At 36.1% G+C, this 18,927-nt stretch overlaps 1 protein-coding gene across 2 annotated transcripts in view; it reads right to left on the minus strand.

The window, feature by feature from the left end:
- The window catches only part of SEPTIN7 (septin 7), a 61,459-nt gene extending 43,135 nt beyond the window's left edge, over positions 1–18,324 (minus strand). The window contains exons 1-2 of one of the 2 annotated variants that reach the window (XM_064670173.1): positions 18,307–18,324; positions 15,570–15,672 (exon numbers count right to left, since the gene is read on the minus strand). In XM_064670173.1, the coding sequence (XP_064526243.1) occupies positions 15,570–15,579 (10 nt within the window). In that variant the 5' untranslated portion in view covers positions 15,580–15,672; positions 18,307–18,324. The remainder of the gene's footprint in view (positions 1–15,569; positions 15,673–18,306) is intronic. The other variant, XM_064670177.1, reaches the window with a different exon arrangement.
- Positions 18,325–18,927: the final 603 nt, after the last annotated feature.

The raw sequence follows: 18,927 nt of genomic DNA on the forward strand, positions 1-18,927 counted from the left end.
AACACTGCAGCTTTAAAGTCATCCTTATCTTTTTTTACTGGCTTCTTTCCAAAATCACTACTGGACCCAAAGCATAGATAAACCACTATTTTAGAACTTGGGTGCATTTAAGTGAGAAGGATCAACACTAGACAACTACTACATTTCATATATCCTCAACAAAAAGCACCAGAAAAACACGCCTGTAACAAGGCAGAAAGCTTTTTCAATTAATCCTGTTCAGAGCATACACAATGATTTATGACCAATGCTGACTACTAATTAGCAGGCTTAGAACTAAGACATTAAGAAGCCTGTTCTGAAAGGCAAGCTAGGATAGTTTCGACAAGCTTGAGTAGATAAATTATCAACATAGTACAAGTCAAAGTCATCATGCATAAACTCAAATATGGCCAAGAGCAAATACAGACATGATCAAAAAAACCAACCAACAAAAAAAAAAAAACAAACCAACAAAACCCTCATAACACCATTCAAAAACAGCATTACACAACAACTTATATAAGAAAATAAAAAAGGTAATATTTTAATACATTTAATATTTTACTGCATTTTAGCAAAACTTATACTTTATATTAAAAAAAGTTCCCACTAAAGTATTCAATGTTTTCTTTGCTACTTTGTAAGACTCTTAAAAAACCAGCCAAAACACAGAACCATAATTTCCATATCCATGCTTTGTTTATTAGAAAGAATACAAAATTCATATCCTATATTCAAGGTCTCTAACGAGATTAGAGAGAGAGATTACATGTCTCAAAAGAGCTGAAGAAGGTAAAGAGCTTTGGAATAACTTCCATATATTCCTTTGCATTTTTTTAAGCCATACTGCACTCTGGACCAACAGTATCCTCTGCTGTTCTGGATGCAGCTGATTTATCATGACCTACTTTTTTAGATGGAGACCTCAGATTAAAGTGTTATGTCAAGCACCTTTTGAAACCAGTAAACTGACCCAACTTCCCAACAAGCTACAAGGCAAAAAGCAAGAAAACCTTGGCAGTCAATAGATCCACAGCATGATTCAGTCAAAGGGCAAATGGATCACCACATCTGTGCAAGAACCGATTCTGCACTTAACCTTTACAGTGCCAGTCTTTGTTAGACATGAATCATCCAGAGTAAATGATACCAAGAGGACTACTGGATTTGTTTAGTGATATTTTGACAACAGAAAGGGCAAGACTAAAATAAATTTAAGAGGAAACACCCAATGAGCTCACTCCCATTAACAAAAAAAAAGCAAAAAAAGCTTCTGATGAAAGAGGTAGAGAATTTATGCTTTCAAAAATTCCCCACGATACAATTTTTAGACCAATTACAAAAGCTATCTTCTAAAGAAGATAGGCAATTGCATTAATTCTAAGCAGTGTCTATGCATAGTGTCCAGGGCACACATGACTCAAGCAGACAGGCAATGAGGCTCCCTTGACAAAACGAAGTCCCCTTCGTAACAAACTGTGTTAAGTGGCAACTCATTTATCCTAATATTTTAGGGAAACACGGTATACCACCTCTATTTCACTCAACTGCACTATTCCAGTGTAACCTCACCTCAAGGAAAGATCAGAAAAAGCTGTGGTGTTCAGTAGATTCAAGATAACAGAAGTCCTTGTGGGTCATGGGTCTGACAACCTCTTGTGGCATACTGCAAGAGGCTCAACAGAAATTCACCTTAGTTAGCAGATCCAAGCAAGGAAGGTTCTCCATGAGCCACAGCTCTCTGCTGTCCCTGCCTACCTTATCACCAGCCAGCCACATGGTTTCCACTTCTGTAGCAGCATCCAGCACTAAATCTGAATTGTGGAATTCAAACCAAGATGGCAGCACGCAGCAGGAATATCTGTCCCAGTCGCATTTTTCCACCTTTTTATCCATGGAAATTCAATTACTAATTATTTTTGCAAATCAAAATTTACATCTCAAGACTGAGAAGCAATACAAGATGTTTCCTTTGTCTCTTGTTTTCACCGTCCCCTTCGGTACTTTCCCACCTTCACACCCAGTATATCAAGTCCTCACTTTTTCCCAGAATAGCTCCAAGAACCACAGCTTTTGCTTGCTGCTAGAAGCAGATAACTCTGAAGCTATACATATGTTTTGACATATGCAGTCACTTTGTCAGAATACGTGGAAAGAGCTAAAACTGTTTTTTGAACAGTAAGTAATAAAAAGCCTTCCGGAAAGAGTCCAAAGTACATCAACAAAAAAGCTGCAGCCAGAAACATCAGAAACAAGATCTGTACAATTTAGTGGACGTGAAAGGATGCCAAATATACTCAATGATACTGCTATGACACAGCAGCTTGAAAAAAACAGGTAGAAAGGCATGCAATATATGGCCCTTGATCTTCCATTCTCAGAAGCATAAATGTAATCAAGGTACAATAAAAAAAATCACATGTGAACATCCACAGAAACAAAGATAGTGACTCCTTTTAGTTATCTTAGCTTTCTTATCTGGGAAACAAAAAATTCTCAGTTGCTCACTTTTTCTTTTAAATTTTATTTTTAATTATTTTACGGACACCTCATTTAACAGCTTCTCACTGTATCAAGAAACCCAAGATGAGTTTGTAACAAAATCTACCATAAAACTTCATCTATGAAGAGGCCTTATATAAAAACCCAAAAAGGGGGGGAAACAGCAAATTGACACTGCAGTTCTTTACAAATAAGAGAAGCTGCACATTTTTACCTCTTCATAATATATAGGTAATATTTATTGAGTTGTCCATGCCACTTAGATAATACTATCAGTACTAGGATATGTGCCAGCAATATCTTACATGAAAAATCAGGTATTTTACCATGATAGATTATGGGGAGAATTCTCAGGAGAGGAAATATACAGCAATTACTGCCAAACTAAATTGGGCACATACACCCACCTCTCTAAGACACAAAAATCTGCAATATTTCTAACTGTGTCAAAGTTGATCTTTTATCTTTTCTGTAGAGTTAAAAGTGCTGAGACACTCTCATATTCTTAACTAAGAAATGCCAGCTCCAAGCTTCATCTGAAGTACTAACAATGTGTCTACACAGACAAAAACAGCTTAAGATGTGACGCTTTTCTAGAAAGTACTGACTCTTTTAGTATACCTGCAAAGGTGTAGTTCTTAGTAGCAGGACAATTAGCAAGCAGCTTTCTTCTCCTTATTAAAAAATTACAAATAATAACAAGAAAAAAAAGCAAAGCAAAAATAATCCCACCACTCTTAGTGACTGGATAGGGAAGGTGGTTCTGGAGAATTAAAAGTTATGCAGCCAAGGACAGGGATGAAAATGCAAATTAAACCTTTAACCACTTTACTGGGGAGAGAGGGCATCTTGTCAAAAGGGAGCATTCCATAAAGCACAAATATGAACAGCACATAGAGAAAGTTATGAAAAGACTCTCCAAACCCACTAAATGCAGTCAGAAAAGTATCCTAACCTTAGTGTTTATTTTTGCATTCACAAGTCAAAGATAACCTAAGTTATATATAACACCTGAGTGTTATATACCTACATTAAGCCACTTAGAAACATGAAAACAAGTAGAAAACACATCAGCTACAGGGAAGCATGTTTGCTTTTTTAATATTATTATTTCATTGTAATAAACTACTTATTTTAATATTAATCATGTTCCACAAGCATTAAATTGATTTTACTTTTATTTTTTAAGATGATAGCAGCAGTCATTTAAGGAAACTGGTAAATACATAATATTGACAAACAATCTTATTTGAATAAGCAGTAAAAGTTCCCGATCTGCCAGCAGTTCATATTACCAGTAACAGGGAAGCCTTTCTTGCCCTGCTTTTCAGTAGCACAGAAAAAAAAGATGCAATAACATATCAATTTTAAAAATGCTAGAGGAATACAATAATTGACTACGGGGTTTACTCATTAATTGCATTGTCTTTTCTGTAACAGTTTATTAAAAAGACAAACATCGACAAAGGTCCTCACACTCTGCATATTCAAATTAAAACTGTCGTTATACGCAGTTTAATCAAATTCTAGTCTCTGTCCATTTCTATCTATTTCGAGGCAACCCTATTTAATCTTTGGCTAAAAAAAAAAAAATCTACTTTTCAGAAAAATATTTTCGCTTTCTCACTGATACTGTGAGTGCCCTAACTTCACCTAATTAGCAACAGCAAAGCACATCAGGACACAAATTTAACGATAGCCAAATTCTAAAGGGTATTAGCTTCACAAGGATTCCGGAGTCCTATCAAACTATCCATAACCATCTTCCCGAGTTCTACCTCTGGTAGAAATGGTATAAAAGTATTTTTGTAATTCAGCCTTTTTTGAGGCAAAAAGAAACCACCTCAATGGAAAAATGAGAAAGCTGAATGGTAACGACTACTGTGCAGCATCTCATCATACAATGAATCTCTAGATGATAATACTATCTCTGTGAAGGCTTGGACTATCAATTTATCTGGTTTGACAAAACTCACTTGACAGAAACATTTGCCAAGTAATTTTAATAACCAGACTGGTGAGCCTGTGTTTCATCAGAAGTTCAAGAATGCAACCAATACCAGACCACTGTCACCAACTATGACTCCAAAATAGGATCTTGCTTATTTTATCTAACCTAATATCCTCCTCCTGAGAGAAGACAAAAGCAGATGCTTAAGAAAAAGTACATGAAAGTGTTTTGAATAAGGGCTGGACCAGATGACTTTTGAGATTCCATGCAACCAGAACTACTCTACAATTCTGTAGAAAGGCATCCAAGCAAGCAGTGATACTTCCTTGAAATATCACTTATCTCCCAAAGCTCATGGTGTCAATTGACAGATTTTTACTTTGATCTCTTGACAACTTGTCTTTGAAAAGTTACAAATAGTAAATAATAAAACAGTCACCATCATCAGTTAGGACCAGATGCTATTAAACTCAAAATTTACTTCTGAAAAACCAAAGCCACAGACTTCAGCTAGTCACAAACTTCAAGCAAGAAATGGCTGCTTAACATTTATTAGCAGGAGAGCTGTTCTGAAGCATTTAAAAGAGCTCTATACAAGCAGAGTCAAGAAAATGCAGGAGGCACGCAACTGGAGACCTCTTCATCCATCTTTACAGATACCTGTTTTCTCCAAATTAGTACCATGTCATGATTTCAGCTACTGCCATAATGATGATCCTCCTCCTGATTTCCTGCATTTTCTACTTATCCTGCTGTCTGTATCCTTGCCTGGTCTCAGTCAGCCACTCAACACCATTTAATAGGTATTAGAAAATACAATTAGAGCACTCTTCACTGTGCCCCAAAAGCAAATTACTTTAAGAAATTAAGTTTATTTTTAGGAGAAAAAAAAAAATAAAGGGACCAGACAGTATACTTTAGAAGAGTGCCAAAACTGGGGGATAAGAAGATATACATATACTGCCTAGAAGTTTGTCTGTTGATTACACAGTACAGTTGTTGTCTTGAACTTGCAGGTCTTAGCTTCTGTCTAATTAGACAGGTATATGAAAATGTTTTTCAATTAGTTATAGAATAAATGTGTTTATTGTAAAAGCAGAAACTGTTGAGTAGAACCTCAAACAGTCCAAGTATCCGCAAAGTTCATAAAATACTTCCTCTGAGTCAGCTTTATTTAATTCAGCTATCTGAATGCTTGCCATTTGACATAAATCAACCAAAGCAGACAAATTTACAGTCAAATAAAAACTTGGACACTGTCCTCAGTTCAAACGACAGTCTAACAGTGTATAAAAATCATATCCTTTTACTTATTACATAGACTGAAATAGCTGTGATTATTCCAGCCAAATTGTTTCAACTCAAGGAATACTTAAAGCTAAAATCTGGCCTGATCATCCAGGTCCCAACTCATTTCTCTGCATTCAGTCACTAAAAAATGTTTGATCATAGAGTGACGGCATTACTGAACAGTTCAGCAGCAGCAGGTAAAAGGATCAAAATGTACAGAGCAAGGACTATATTTCAGAAACACAGTGTTTTTCTTCTTCAGAAAGTACATGGATTTAGTTTTTCAACCACCAAACTGTGTTAGTCTATTAAGTGAATTAATAAATAGATGTGCATTATTGGATTAAGCTCTACCTGTATGGTAGTAGAAGTAGGTATTGATTTTGCAAAATCACTGCTAGAAGACATTGCCTTGCAGCATTAATTGGTTTAGTTTTTTAGCTTCAGTTACTCAGGAAGTAGGAGAAAATATATAACCCTGAAACAATAATTCAAATAAAAATTGCATGTACTGTAAGCATCCCGGACCATAACCAAATAAAAATGGAAAAATTCCAGCACAACTTTACAGAACAAATGAACATAAAGTGCTATTTTATTGATACAGTAACCTACATAGGGGAGGGGATTTGGCATAGCAAGCAAGCTCATCCTCTTCAAGGTCTGACTTTGCTAGAGTTTCAGGTAATCAACAGGCCACACATGGTGGTCCCATGGAAAACAGCTGGGGTGTGGGACAAGAAGCTTCACTCTTCCTGCTCAAAATAACTTCTGTGTTAGTTCCCTCCCAGAGGGTTCAGAATACACGGAAACAAGGTGGCTGTGATTTTGTTTAAGGCTACGTCTTCCTGCATTGGAAGACTCATAGTAACAAGGTTACCTTTGGCTTCTTCAGAGCAGGGAGTGTCATACACTTAACACATATAAACAGATTATATGATTTCTTCTCATAACTTAAGTTCCATTGCTGAGAGCACAGACAAATAGGCAGCTGCAAACACGTGCAACCATCTCAAAGGTTTCTACCTTCCTCAGGTCTTTTGCCAGAAGTCTGGAGATACAAGGTTAAAATCTGGTGACTGAAATGTACTAAGTTCAGAAGGGAAATACCCTTAAACATAAACTTGAACACTACTTTACATCGCTAACCTCTCAACACAAGAGTCTTCATCCAAGACCCAAGAAAACTCTTGTACAGAGTCAAGTTTGTCTTCAGGTCCTTTAAAAAGCCCCTTCTGTTACTTATTCTTGCAGTCCTATGTAAAGACAGGATATTTTTAATGCAGGGTATTACATGAGTTGCTCAAAGGCCTCTTTGACAGGCAGTGCCACTTGTCATGTAAAGCATTTTCTGGGGTGTCAAAAAGAAAACAAACCAAACCATCTTCATCAATGGCAGATAAAAATAGCTATTAAGGAAGACAGTGGAACAAAAAATAACCGGAAACTGACATTAAAACTGTCTCATACATTAAACCAAGGAAGAACAGATGGTAAAAGAGAATTGCTGACTTTCAAGACAAAGAAGTTAACTCACAGAAAACCCCCAGCAGCATGAGACAGAAACTTTAACAATATCTCCTCATCAGAAAAATCGTGCAGATGTGAAGGCAAATTAATGAATCACAGTTTAATACAGATACAAAGTAAATGTTTTACAGATTTACATCACAGGGTTACAGGGGATATTTATAAATGAAAGCTAAACTAGCTCCTCACCAGAATGTTATACCATGGGTAAATCATTCAGATATTTCATGAGACAAACTCAGAATACTCCTATTCCTTCTCTTCAATAAAAGTAATTCTAGACAAGAGTATGGCATAAACTCTCACTTATCAGTAAATGTGCTCAGAAGCTCAAAAGAAAAACACCCAAACCCCAAAATAAAAGTTGCATGCAATAATTGTACTACATACAGAAAAACAACGGAAAAAGAAAATTTAACAGTTTCAAATGGATTCTGACTTGCAAAATCAGAGGGAAAACAATCATAGCGAATCACATTTAATGGGTCACAGTGGCTTTACAACAACTGGATATTTAAATCAGAAATACTCTATCCACAAATATCACTTTGGTTAGAGTATGAACCTATTCCTTCATGAAACTGTCAACTGTTCTTGATACAGCAGGCAAGCCTAAAATACTCAGCCAACAAGAAAGAGTCAGTTTTAAACTAATACAGCATATTTATCTGTACAAAAAACTGGCTTCTACTTTGAATCATGCTCTAGGCTTGTATGGCAAAGATGGACCCAAAACCAGTCCTGGAGTAAAGTGGCACCTTATTATCCAGGGCTAAGGAACTGAAAACAGTAGTAGTGTAACTTCTAACAGGTCATTGCTTACTAGATGTGCAACATTTAGCTCACACACTACCAGTGCACCATGATAGCTCAGGACAATCAGCTGAGTAGCATCAAAACAAGTGTTGGACACCTGATAACCAACTTAAGAAATAAAATATATCCATTAGTTTGGTACCTTCTCTAAGACATGTTCGAGTTCACACATTAAATGCCACTACAGCTGAGCATCTACAAAAGCATAGCTAGAACATCATGCAGTGACTAACTATCCTTATTCTAATATCAAAAAGCCAAATCCGTTCATTTCAGTTAAATTGTGACCTACAAATCTCTCATCAACGGGAACAAGAATCAGGTTCAAATGCTGATCTCATCATAACGAACAATGGTACTGCAATAAATTAAATATCAACAAAGTAACCATGTGCTCGTGTGCATGTGTGTGCACGTTCAGATGGATAAAATCAGCATGGACATTTTTATTTGGAAATAAAATGAAAAACTGATAAGCTAGGATAAGAAAAACCACCTGGAGCAAAAGTATTTATGTAGCTAGAAACACAGCAAAAGTTACAACTGGGCTGAAAGCAGTTAATACCGTGACAGGATTAATTATATCGGTAACTACCAAAAAACTCCACAAAGCTTAAAAAAGTGAAGATGACACCTACACAATGCAGAACACAGTATCACATTAGAAAATACTGTGAAATTTCTAATGAAATTTCCTGAATTCATCTATTAGAGACCCTGTAAAAGAACTAATACCATTTTTTATGAGACTGACAAGGTAATGACATAGAAAAAAGAAAATTTTTCCAACAGAATCATACTTTTTAAAAGAAATAAAAGCCAATTAGGTTACAGGCAGATTTTTGAGAAATTATGGGTTCACATCCACACATTTAGAAGCAAAAGTCTCTTCCCATGAAAACCTTTACCAGGAAACAAAGAATTTTAACAGAGAAATTAGGCTCTGACCAAAATGCCACTGCACGAGAGATCAGTTTTGTCTATATTCAAAAACCTAAGCCTTACAAAATCTTACCTTAATTTTACAAAGTAATATTTTAATAATACTAATACTTGGTATTTAATGTTAGTTGTCAGAATTTGAGTCATGTAACTGCAAGTATCCAGTAAGAGGCACCTTACTGGAGTTGGCTTTCATATAATCTCCTCAAGAAGCTTTGCATCCAAACACTTAATAAGAAAAAAAAATCCAAAGGCTCTTTAGAAGTTATCCACTAAGCACCACAATTCCAGCTAATGTTGTAATTGCAAACAATTAAAAAATGAGAATTGAAGATCAATCCTTTTAAATACCAACTTTAGTTCTGGTCATTAGAATCGTTAGGCTACTGCACAGAGAGGAAAATATTTAAAATGAGCCTAACAAAAAATGAAGATGATTTTTTTCCCCATATTGAGTGATTAAAAGCCACTACATTAGGAGAAACTTGTGAGAGTCTTTCAAGAGCTACAGTTTCTAGATAAGCTCAAATAGGTAGATTAACTGAATTTGCCTGACAATAAACTTCCAACAATAACACACTGTAAAAAGTTTCTCTTCCTCCATCAGGTTTTAGACTTCGTGCAGGTTTCTTTCCAACACTAAAAAAAGAGGCAAGAAGAGCAAGCATGTTGTAAACTGTAGTTCACTGCATTACAAAAGGAAGAGAGAAAAAAAAAAAAAAGAGAAAATCCACCCATAAACCAACAAAAAAGTATGAGAGAAGATTTTCTAATTGAAGCCAAATACTCACATGAATATGCTCTCATCTGAAAGTAACTCAGGGGAAAATCATGCACTGCAGGCCAGTAAACTCACTGTTAGGTTACCGATCTTTCCCATCTTGAACAGACACTCACTTCTTCACAGAATGAAGAGTTCATCTATTCTGTCTTTTCAAAAAATTTTTATCAACTTCTTTCCACAAAAAGGAGTGATAGGCTATTGGTAAAGCATTACTCCCATAACAGAGATTATTCCAGAGGAACACATCATCTCTAAGCATGCACTGCCTCCATTTTGAGTTCCACCAGTTTTCAGTTTCCTTAGTTTTTATCTGGAGTAGTTTTATCTACTCCATTCAACCTACTTTGCTTTGGCATCTCCATCAGGTACATGTAAGTATTAAGCCATCAATTTTAATACTTTGTAGACACCATCACCGGAACACAAATTCCTTCTTTGAAAAATTTTGTAACCTTAAAAACAACTCTGTACTTCATGGAAACATCACAATTCTGTCAACAGAATACCTGCAGCTTAATTTTTTTTTTTTTTTTTTAGTTTCCTAAGGGAGCTATATCCACCACACCACAACAGCTGAACCCAGACTTCAACTTTTCTTTATGGAAAAGGTACCCTGAGAAGTGAAAGAGTGCTGTCTAACCCGGCCCTAGCCCACTGGCACAGTAGTACTGGCCAGACAGGCAGGCAGTCACCAAGCAAGCAGCTCAAGATGAGCTGCAGCCAAAGATGTAGCAGGGGTAGGAGACAGAAGCAATTGAGGTATTGTGAGAAGTCACAGGGGAAAAGAAGGCAGAATATATGCAAGAAACTTTGCCAGTTCTTTTCCATAATATGCTTTTTCTTTGCAAGAGCTGTACACCAGTGTACTCTCCTGACCGTAAACACAAGGAAAAGCTCCAGTGCAACAACGTAACATGGGGAAGCTAAGAACTTACTCGAAAGGTCAAAACTCACTTTTTTTTCCCCTTCAGTTCGTTTAAAAGAAAGTTAAGCTACAATTGTGTGGTAGTAGAGCTTAGAGGCCTCTAGAATAATGTCAAGGTTAGGCAATGAACACCCAGCAATGATAGTTCCCTGATGCTAAGAAACCAGGTAATGAAGGTCACACCAAAGGCCAAGCACCTACTCAGATATGGTGGTACCAGGGACACCACTAAAACCTTAATGAACAGGATTTCAAATCACAGCAGATCAACATGAACTGGGAACATCTCACAGCTATTTCTACTAAACTGTACCGCTCATCCACAGATTATTTTTCATTTATTTATTCTTCCTAACCTACCATATGCTTAATGAGAGTGGTAATTCTAATCAGAACATGATCCATCACCAGAAGACACCAGTATTAAACCAGTCCAAGTTTTCTTCAGTGAACAACAAAAGCATTTTAGAATCAGTGTGCTGCTACTTTAACATAACTTCAAGTCTTGCAAAATACAGTCCTTTTCTTTGCATCCATGCCAAAAAAACATGTTTAAACCAAAACACTTGAGTGTGCATATAATTACAAACTAAGCACTATGACAATATTGCGTGACATCTTCCTTTAAGTTGTAATCCACAGGTGATCTACAAGGCTAAAGCAACAATTTGGAAACAAAACAGTCAATTTACTATAGGACAAGTTTCAGAACAGCTTTCGAAGTCAAAGCTACCAAACAGTTGCTCAAGAATTATGAACTTCGTAGAAAGGTCCTCTGAAAAGTCACTTGACTGTAAGTGTTCTGCAAATCAGATGATTTTAAATAAAATAAAATTTGAAAGTCCAACCTCTAATGAGATTCATGAAGCCTGAACAGTTTAAAGTATATATAGCTCTAGGAAAAGTCACCACAAATAATTATTATTGAGTACATAAAGCACAGGAGAAAAGAATTTTTTAAAATTATGACTTTGCATCTACTTGGGTGTTGGTTCAAATCACGTTACCAGCGACATTTCAATACAAGAACAACAAAAGAGGGATTTCCTGACTCTGTGTTTAGAAGGAAGAAACACTGAAAAGTAACTATTTCTTCCACACCTCATTACACTAAAACAAAAACATACGCCCACTATTTAAGCAAGTGTAATTATATTAATAAACAGACAGAACTATAATTCGACAATTAAGATTTTCTTTAACTGTGAAGTTTTCTTTCCTTAAGCATCTGACTTAGGCATGTACTGTCCTCCAAAAAAACCCATACAGCAGAGAAATGCAGAGAATACACTTTGGATTTCAAACAGACTAAATATTTATGTCGGGTTCTCAAGTGTTTCAACAACTATCTTATACTTGAAGAGGTTATACAAGATTATGAAGGAAGCAGCCTACTAAGGCAAGCCTGATATTTTTTCTACTGTTGAGCTTTAATATTTCAGATGTGGAACCACTACTTAAATGTCTTACTTTGAAAGCATCAAGAATGAAGCTCAGTTTAATGCCTACTTCTGCCTACTTTATGTCTTATTCTCAGAGGAGGTGGCTGTTGGTTTTTATTCAACAAACCAAGTCATTTCAGAAGCAGTGCAACAAAAACTACTGCTTAGCCTTTGAGAATATAACTGAGAGTGACAACTGATTAATAAGGAAAACAAAGAGATATTTCAGTCTTCAGTTTCTTAAGAAAAGTTCATAAACACTAACAGAAGAAACAATATGACTTACAGAAAACAAAGTTTAATGAGACAAATGCTGAAATGCTTATTATGGGTAAATATTATAAAGTAACACCACTTCTATTACAATTAACTTTTCAATGATTCTTAAAACATTAAATATAAAAAGGGTATTTAAACATCCACTTTTTATACATACGAGTGCAGTTCATAACAACTTCACCCTTTGGTTATACTTAATGTAAAAACCAGAACACCTCAAAATTTGCAACCATACTTACAGAAAAGACCTCACTAGCATCACAAGCCTCAACTAAATTAATGAGTCCTGGTTCAAAGAGTAAGTTACAGAACAGAACACTGGCCACATGGCTGAAATGTGGCCACTTTGAAAGCAATGCCCCCAACCAGCTTAGATCAGCCCAGATATGGAGCAGATAACCTGCTCTAGAAACCATGCTATAAGTTATTTAACAACTGCTCAGCCTTATGCACTCCCAAATTTGAAAGCCCACTCTCCGACTTCACTGGCAGAACAGAAGTGCAGAAAGCCACCAAATGCTGCTATGGGCAGCCCCATCACCTCCAGGGCAATAACTGGGAAAATACACATTTTATAGAGTACATTCACACTTTAAGCACCAGAAAGGTTCTGCAAAACTGAACAATATCCCTGCAAAAATTCCAACTGGGAGTAACATCCGATCTGTTTGATGTTGTACTTAATACTCGCTCGGTCCCAAATATCTTACACTGTTAAACTGACCACTGAATTCTTTCTGCAATAGCAGAAACACACACAAAAGTACAACCATACCAACAAGTCCCCCCAAAACACTGCTCTGGTGACTCTTCATCCTACACATTCCAAGACAAAGAAGCCAGACATCGTGCTATGCACATCTATGAAGTTTAACTGATAATTCCAGACTAAACTGACAACTAGGAAATAGTTTCTGTACAAATGCATTAGCTGCAATATCAAGCCTCACAGAGACCCGAAAATAGCTGGATACAGAGATCACAGATCTCAATTGTGATTTGTTTTCTTCCTTGTACCCATTTAGCAACCACAAGCATTGTTTTTCTCATTTTTCGTTTCAGAACAAACAGGTAACATACTGACACCCAAGTACCAACAAATAAAGAAGACAGACAGCAGATTAGTAATTGTGCAATCTACAGCAAAAGGTAGCCATGCACACATGTCTCTTGGTAGTAGAAAGAGCAGGAGAATATTTTAGATTATCTCCAAGAGATAATACGTTCGGTATTGTTATTATTCCAGCACTGACCATACACAGATAAGCACTACATTTAAGTTTTAACAAATAGACTACAGGTAATTCCATTTACTGTACAGAACTGTACCATTATGTCAGCTAAAGACCTCAAACCAAGTCAGAGAACACTATCTCAAAGGATGAATGCAGCAATAAATAATTACAACTCTAAGAATCTAACTGCAGATTGCACTGCAATGTTTACCAACACAAGTGACCAGTAATACACAAACTGTTGCATCCTCATATTTAAACCAGACATTTTTTCAGGGCATGTAACTTTGAAACAGAATCATTTCTCTACCCCACCCCTCTCCAGATGTTAGGGTATTAAAAGATTAGCCATCATTTTGTTTGAACACTCACTTTCAAGCATCTGATTTCCATACTTAAGGGTTAAAAGAAGAGAGTTAGATGCATTTTTAATTCAGGAAACTTCCAGACAATGGCTAAAATTTCCATGCAAATGAATGAAATCTTAGTATTAAGTACAAAACTAGTAAAACTAGGAACAAAATTTTCTGACCAATATCTCATTTTCAATCTAACTTTGGACCCATTTTTCTTCTTGACAGTCATAATCTTCTACAGTTCTCCTAAGTGCAACTGCTTTTAACTTAGCTACAGGTAAATGTAAGAACACCAAGGTAATTTTACAGACTTTCTCCCGTTCTAACACATCACTACATCTACCACTTATGAAGATAGTTTCCTCCCTTCCTCTTCTTTTTTTTCATGCAGATAGCAGAAACACAAATTTTATCTAAGACTAAAGAGTTTTGTACCAAATAATGAATTATGTACTTGGATGCCAGACTACAAAGGAACCTGTAATCAAGTTCCAAAGGAAAAAAGAAACGCTCAAATTTTAAACCTCTAACTCACCTCCGAAATCAAAAGAAAATTATAAATTACCTAAATCGAGTTTTCACTGATTGATCTATGAGTTTTCACCAATTTGACCCTTATTTCTAACTCTGTCAACAGTACTATTATGTTATGTGCTACATGTACACAATGTCTGCACAAGATATCCATTGTCTCGATGACAAAACATCGAAGCATTATCAAGCTGGCCAATTAACAAAAGAGAAAGCTAGATACCAACAAAGCAACAGTTGGCTATTTCAAAACACTTTTAAAATTATTATTATTTTGATCATTACCATGTCAAAAATGGATCACATACCCTGTAGTATCAGTTAAATGCAAGTGTACCTAACCTTACTAACAGTCTACTATCATAAAAGCACTCAAAAGAATGAGGAAAAAAAATAAATCAGATGTCCTAGTAGGAAATCTGACAATTTGGGTCATCACTGAAGCCTAAATGAACTGTTCTGGTTGGTATTATTCATTCATTCTAACTGTAGTTTCCCATTTTCTGTAGTCCATAGGGAAAAAACTATTTACATTTGGTTTTCTTTGCAACCATACAAACTAGAAAGGTTTGTTTAAATTAAAGCTTTGATTTTGTAGCACAGTTTTGTGGCCACAGAAGTGCAGGATATACAGGATCCTATTGCCTGGTTATGTACAAGGTTTGCCATGTTGCACTCAATCATAAAAAAAGGTCATTTTTTTTTTATTCAAATGAAAATCCAAGTTCAAATTACTTCTGTCATACTTGCAAGCCACATTTTAGACTAGATCCACACCAAATGTTTTTCTTAAGACAGTATGAACTATACAGTTCTCATTATTTATTCTTCTCCTCATCAACTTGCATATCAGATAACATGTTCTTTTTAACCACTCTAGTCTAGCAGGGGAAGATCCATGTTTTCTCATGAGATCATGCAAAACACATTTACATTATCATCACAGATTTTAATAACTACAACAAAATACTTCCAATGATCACTACTCAAAGAAAGAAACTTACCTACTACCATGAGTGTGAATTCAAATCCTCTCTTCACAGACTTCCGGTAAACTTGATTTGGAAGGTTTGCAAACCCCACATATCCTTCAAGGTTCTTCTGTTGCTAAAGCAAGAAATATTTAGAAAAAAAAAAAGTTAAAAGAAAAGCATGTGAATTCTTAGTTGGCTTGTTTTGGTTTTTGTTTTAGTTATTTAAACATTAACTTCATTTTCACATTTGTAGAAAAGTGCTGTCTACCCAACCTCTCAACAAGCTAAGCCAGCTACATTCAAGACAGTGCAATGAACTGCAGCAATAAATCAGGAAAACTGATTTTTTTTGACTGGATAGCCAAAAAACTGGCACAGCAGTTCTAACAGTATTTTGAGCAAGTACAGTTGTGACATTACAATTGTGCAAGCACAAGACTGTGAATGTGCAAACAAATTAAAGTATAATAACTTCGTACCAATGCCCATTTGAAACACAGGCAAGTACTATGAATAAAGCTTTCCTAGTCATGGTGGTACTGCCCCAGTATGATGGGGACTAACCTGACACCCCCTGCTTCTGGGTCACACAAGCAGATGCCTTCAGGCTTAACCCAGAACTCCACCAACGCAGCAGGCTCTGCAACAAACTTCAGTTGCCTTGTACTGTGAAGAAGTTACCCAAAACACTGCCTCTACTATGAAACAGGAGGAGAATTCTGGATGTTAGCTGCTACTTCTTCTCACCACGTTAATGAAAATGCTGAAAGTGCTTAAAATGCCTCTTCCTCACTGTACTAGAGCCAAAGTTGATCTTCCAAAGATCAACTGTGCTACCTTTAAATCACTCTTCCAGCAGAATCCTGGAAATGTGTTTGTTATCACAGCAGGTCTCAGGATTGTCTTATGAGACAAGACAGTTATTTTACAGAGATACTTTCTGAGACAACTGTCTACTTAAAGCAACACAAGGCACTGCCTCTCATGGAGCAATGATTTCAGCCTTCAGGCTTTATGCCCACACAAAGTTGAGAGGATGTGATGGTGCTACTGCCTCGGTTTCAGAGTTTAAGAGAGTTATATACATCCACACAGCTAAAGTGCTGTCTTCAAGATTAAATTCTACCCTCTAAGATTATCTTCAAGAGGATGGAGGAATTCTAAAAAATAACTTTTAACAAATTCTTCTACTGTATGCAATAGAGCATGGCTAATTCGAGTCTGGTATGTGGTTGACTCATGCTTATTTCAATGGGTTTTTTCCTAAAACTGACAGAACAAACTTAATGCAGTAATAACTCATAGTTTTTAAATTAAAAAAATATAATTTTTTTTAATTAAAGCAAACCTTCCTTGCAGCCATATAAATCCACTATCCCCTTTAAAGCTTTGAATGCAAAACCAACTAATTTCTTTGCAATCCAACAGTCAAACAATGGACTCTCTGCTTAAAGTCACATAACTGATTTCTCCATTTGGCAAATAAACTATTATTCTCAAGCAAAGCTACACTACTACAAAGACTAAGTTATAGTTTCAAGTTCAAATACACACAATGCAACAAACGTTATTATTTCTCTAAATGTAGGAATCTTTGCCTGGTGTCATCGAGAAACTCTTTTTCAAAGATGTTTTTTGTTTCAATATAGCCTTTGGTGAAGCAACAGTCTCATCTGAAAGGTTTCAAAACATTTAAAAAAAAAAATCAGCCAGGAATTTAAAATCCAAATATTTGTTTTAATTTTCCAATCTATTACTACAACTACATGTGAGGAATGGAATCTATCACAATCTAAAACTCTGAGCAGCCAATGCTTCAGATATTACACGACATGCAGGTCGGTGCTTTTTAAGATTAAAGAGCTCCTTAACAACTATTAAGGATATGGAACTGCTATTCATCCTACCAGATGTAAAATATCTAATCACAGTCAGACACTCCTTATGGTTCTACTTGTCAACCATCTGCATTTTTTAACATCTACATACCTTTTAATGTGTGTCATGCTTACCAGAAACAGCTCACCCCCTCATTAACTCTAGCTAATGCTTCTTTCACTTAAAAGAATCAATTTACATGTAATTCTTGTTCTGAATTATTGTTATTTCTCTTCCCATCTCCTTCATATACAGCTCCACATTTAGGACAGTTTTACTCCTAAGAACTTTTAGATCGAGTATAAAATGCTAAAAGAGAATAGATGGCACCTTTTGGGTTGTTTGCTCTGTTAAGTGGGTCTACAGCAATTACAGCCACAATTTTAGATAATGAAATATAAATGTTACTAATCAGAAAGATGAAGATGAATGAAGCGTTACACTGGGCATTAATGCTGTATTTAATGGGAGCATTTATACTCCACAGAAAAGAGCCTTTCAAAACACTGAAGTTGGACGTCAGATTCATATTTCTGGTACACCAATTAAAACTGAAGCTTTCAACATACTGTTTTTTAAATAGTTGTATATTTTCATAACTTGCTACTTCTGAACAGACCAGAACAAACTAGGAATTGAGTTTCTTCAATTCCTGCAACAGCTTTTAGAAGAACTTAGTACTTTTTTTTTGTTAAAGAATTGACTTCTGCTGTATTGTCAAGTGAGATCTCATGTTTCGAATATTACAGCAGCTTCCCCTTAACTTTTATCCCTTTCTGATTTGCAAGTAGTTGCCACTTAAACTCAATTTCAGTTCACCTACTAAAAACCTAATGCTGCTTCTATTTCCACAATAGCTAGAAAACATCTGTATCAAAGTAATACTTACAGCTACTTTGTAAACAACACGTTTCCATCATTTCCAGTATGGAAGGTATCAATAGAACACATCCAGAAGTAGTCCAGTAAAACGATGAATTTGAACCATCGCAGCAACAAGTCCATTCAGGTGCAGCCGCGATCCAGAAAGAGAAACAGGAGCGGGGTGAGAAAGAAAAGAAAAGTTACTTACATTTGACCAAAGTAACCCACAATACTTCCCACCTACTGTGCTCAGGACACAGTGTTTTAAGCAGAATCACAGAATGGTTTGGGTTGGAAGCGACCTTGAAGGTCATCTAATTCCAACCCCCCACCACGGGCAGGGACACCTTTCACTAGACTAGGTTGCTCGAAGCCCCAACCAACCTGGCCTTTAACACTTCCAGGGATGTGGAATGTCCAGGACATCCACAATTTCTCTGGGCAACCTGTTCCAGTGCCTCACTACTCTCACAGTGAATAACTTCTTCCTAATATCCAATGAAAACCTACCCTCTGTCAGTTTAAGGCCATTTCCCCTTGTCCTCTCAATACACGTCCTTGTAAAAAGTCCCTCTACAGCTCTCTTGTAGGGCCCCAAATTTACTTTGTTAGTAACATTAATTTAGTTTGTTCTATACATATGACA

Source organism: Pseudopipra pipra, chromosome 1 (assembly GCF_036250125.1).
Source record: "Pseudopipra pipra isolate bDixPip1 chromosome 1, bDixPip1.hap1, whole genome shotgun sequence".
Classification (NCBI taxonomy): domain Eukaryota; kingdom Metazoa; phylum Chordata; class Aves; order Passeriformes; family Pipridae; genus Pseudopipra; species Pseudopipra pipra.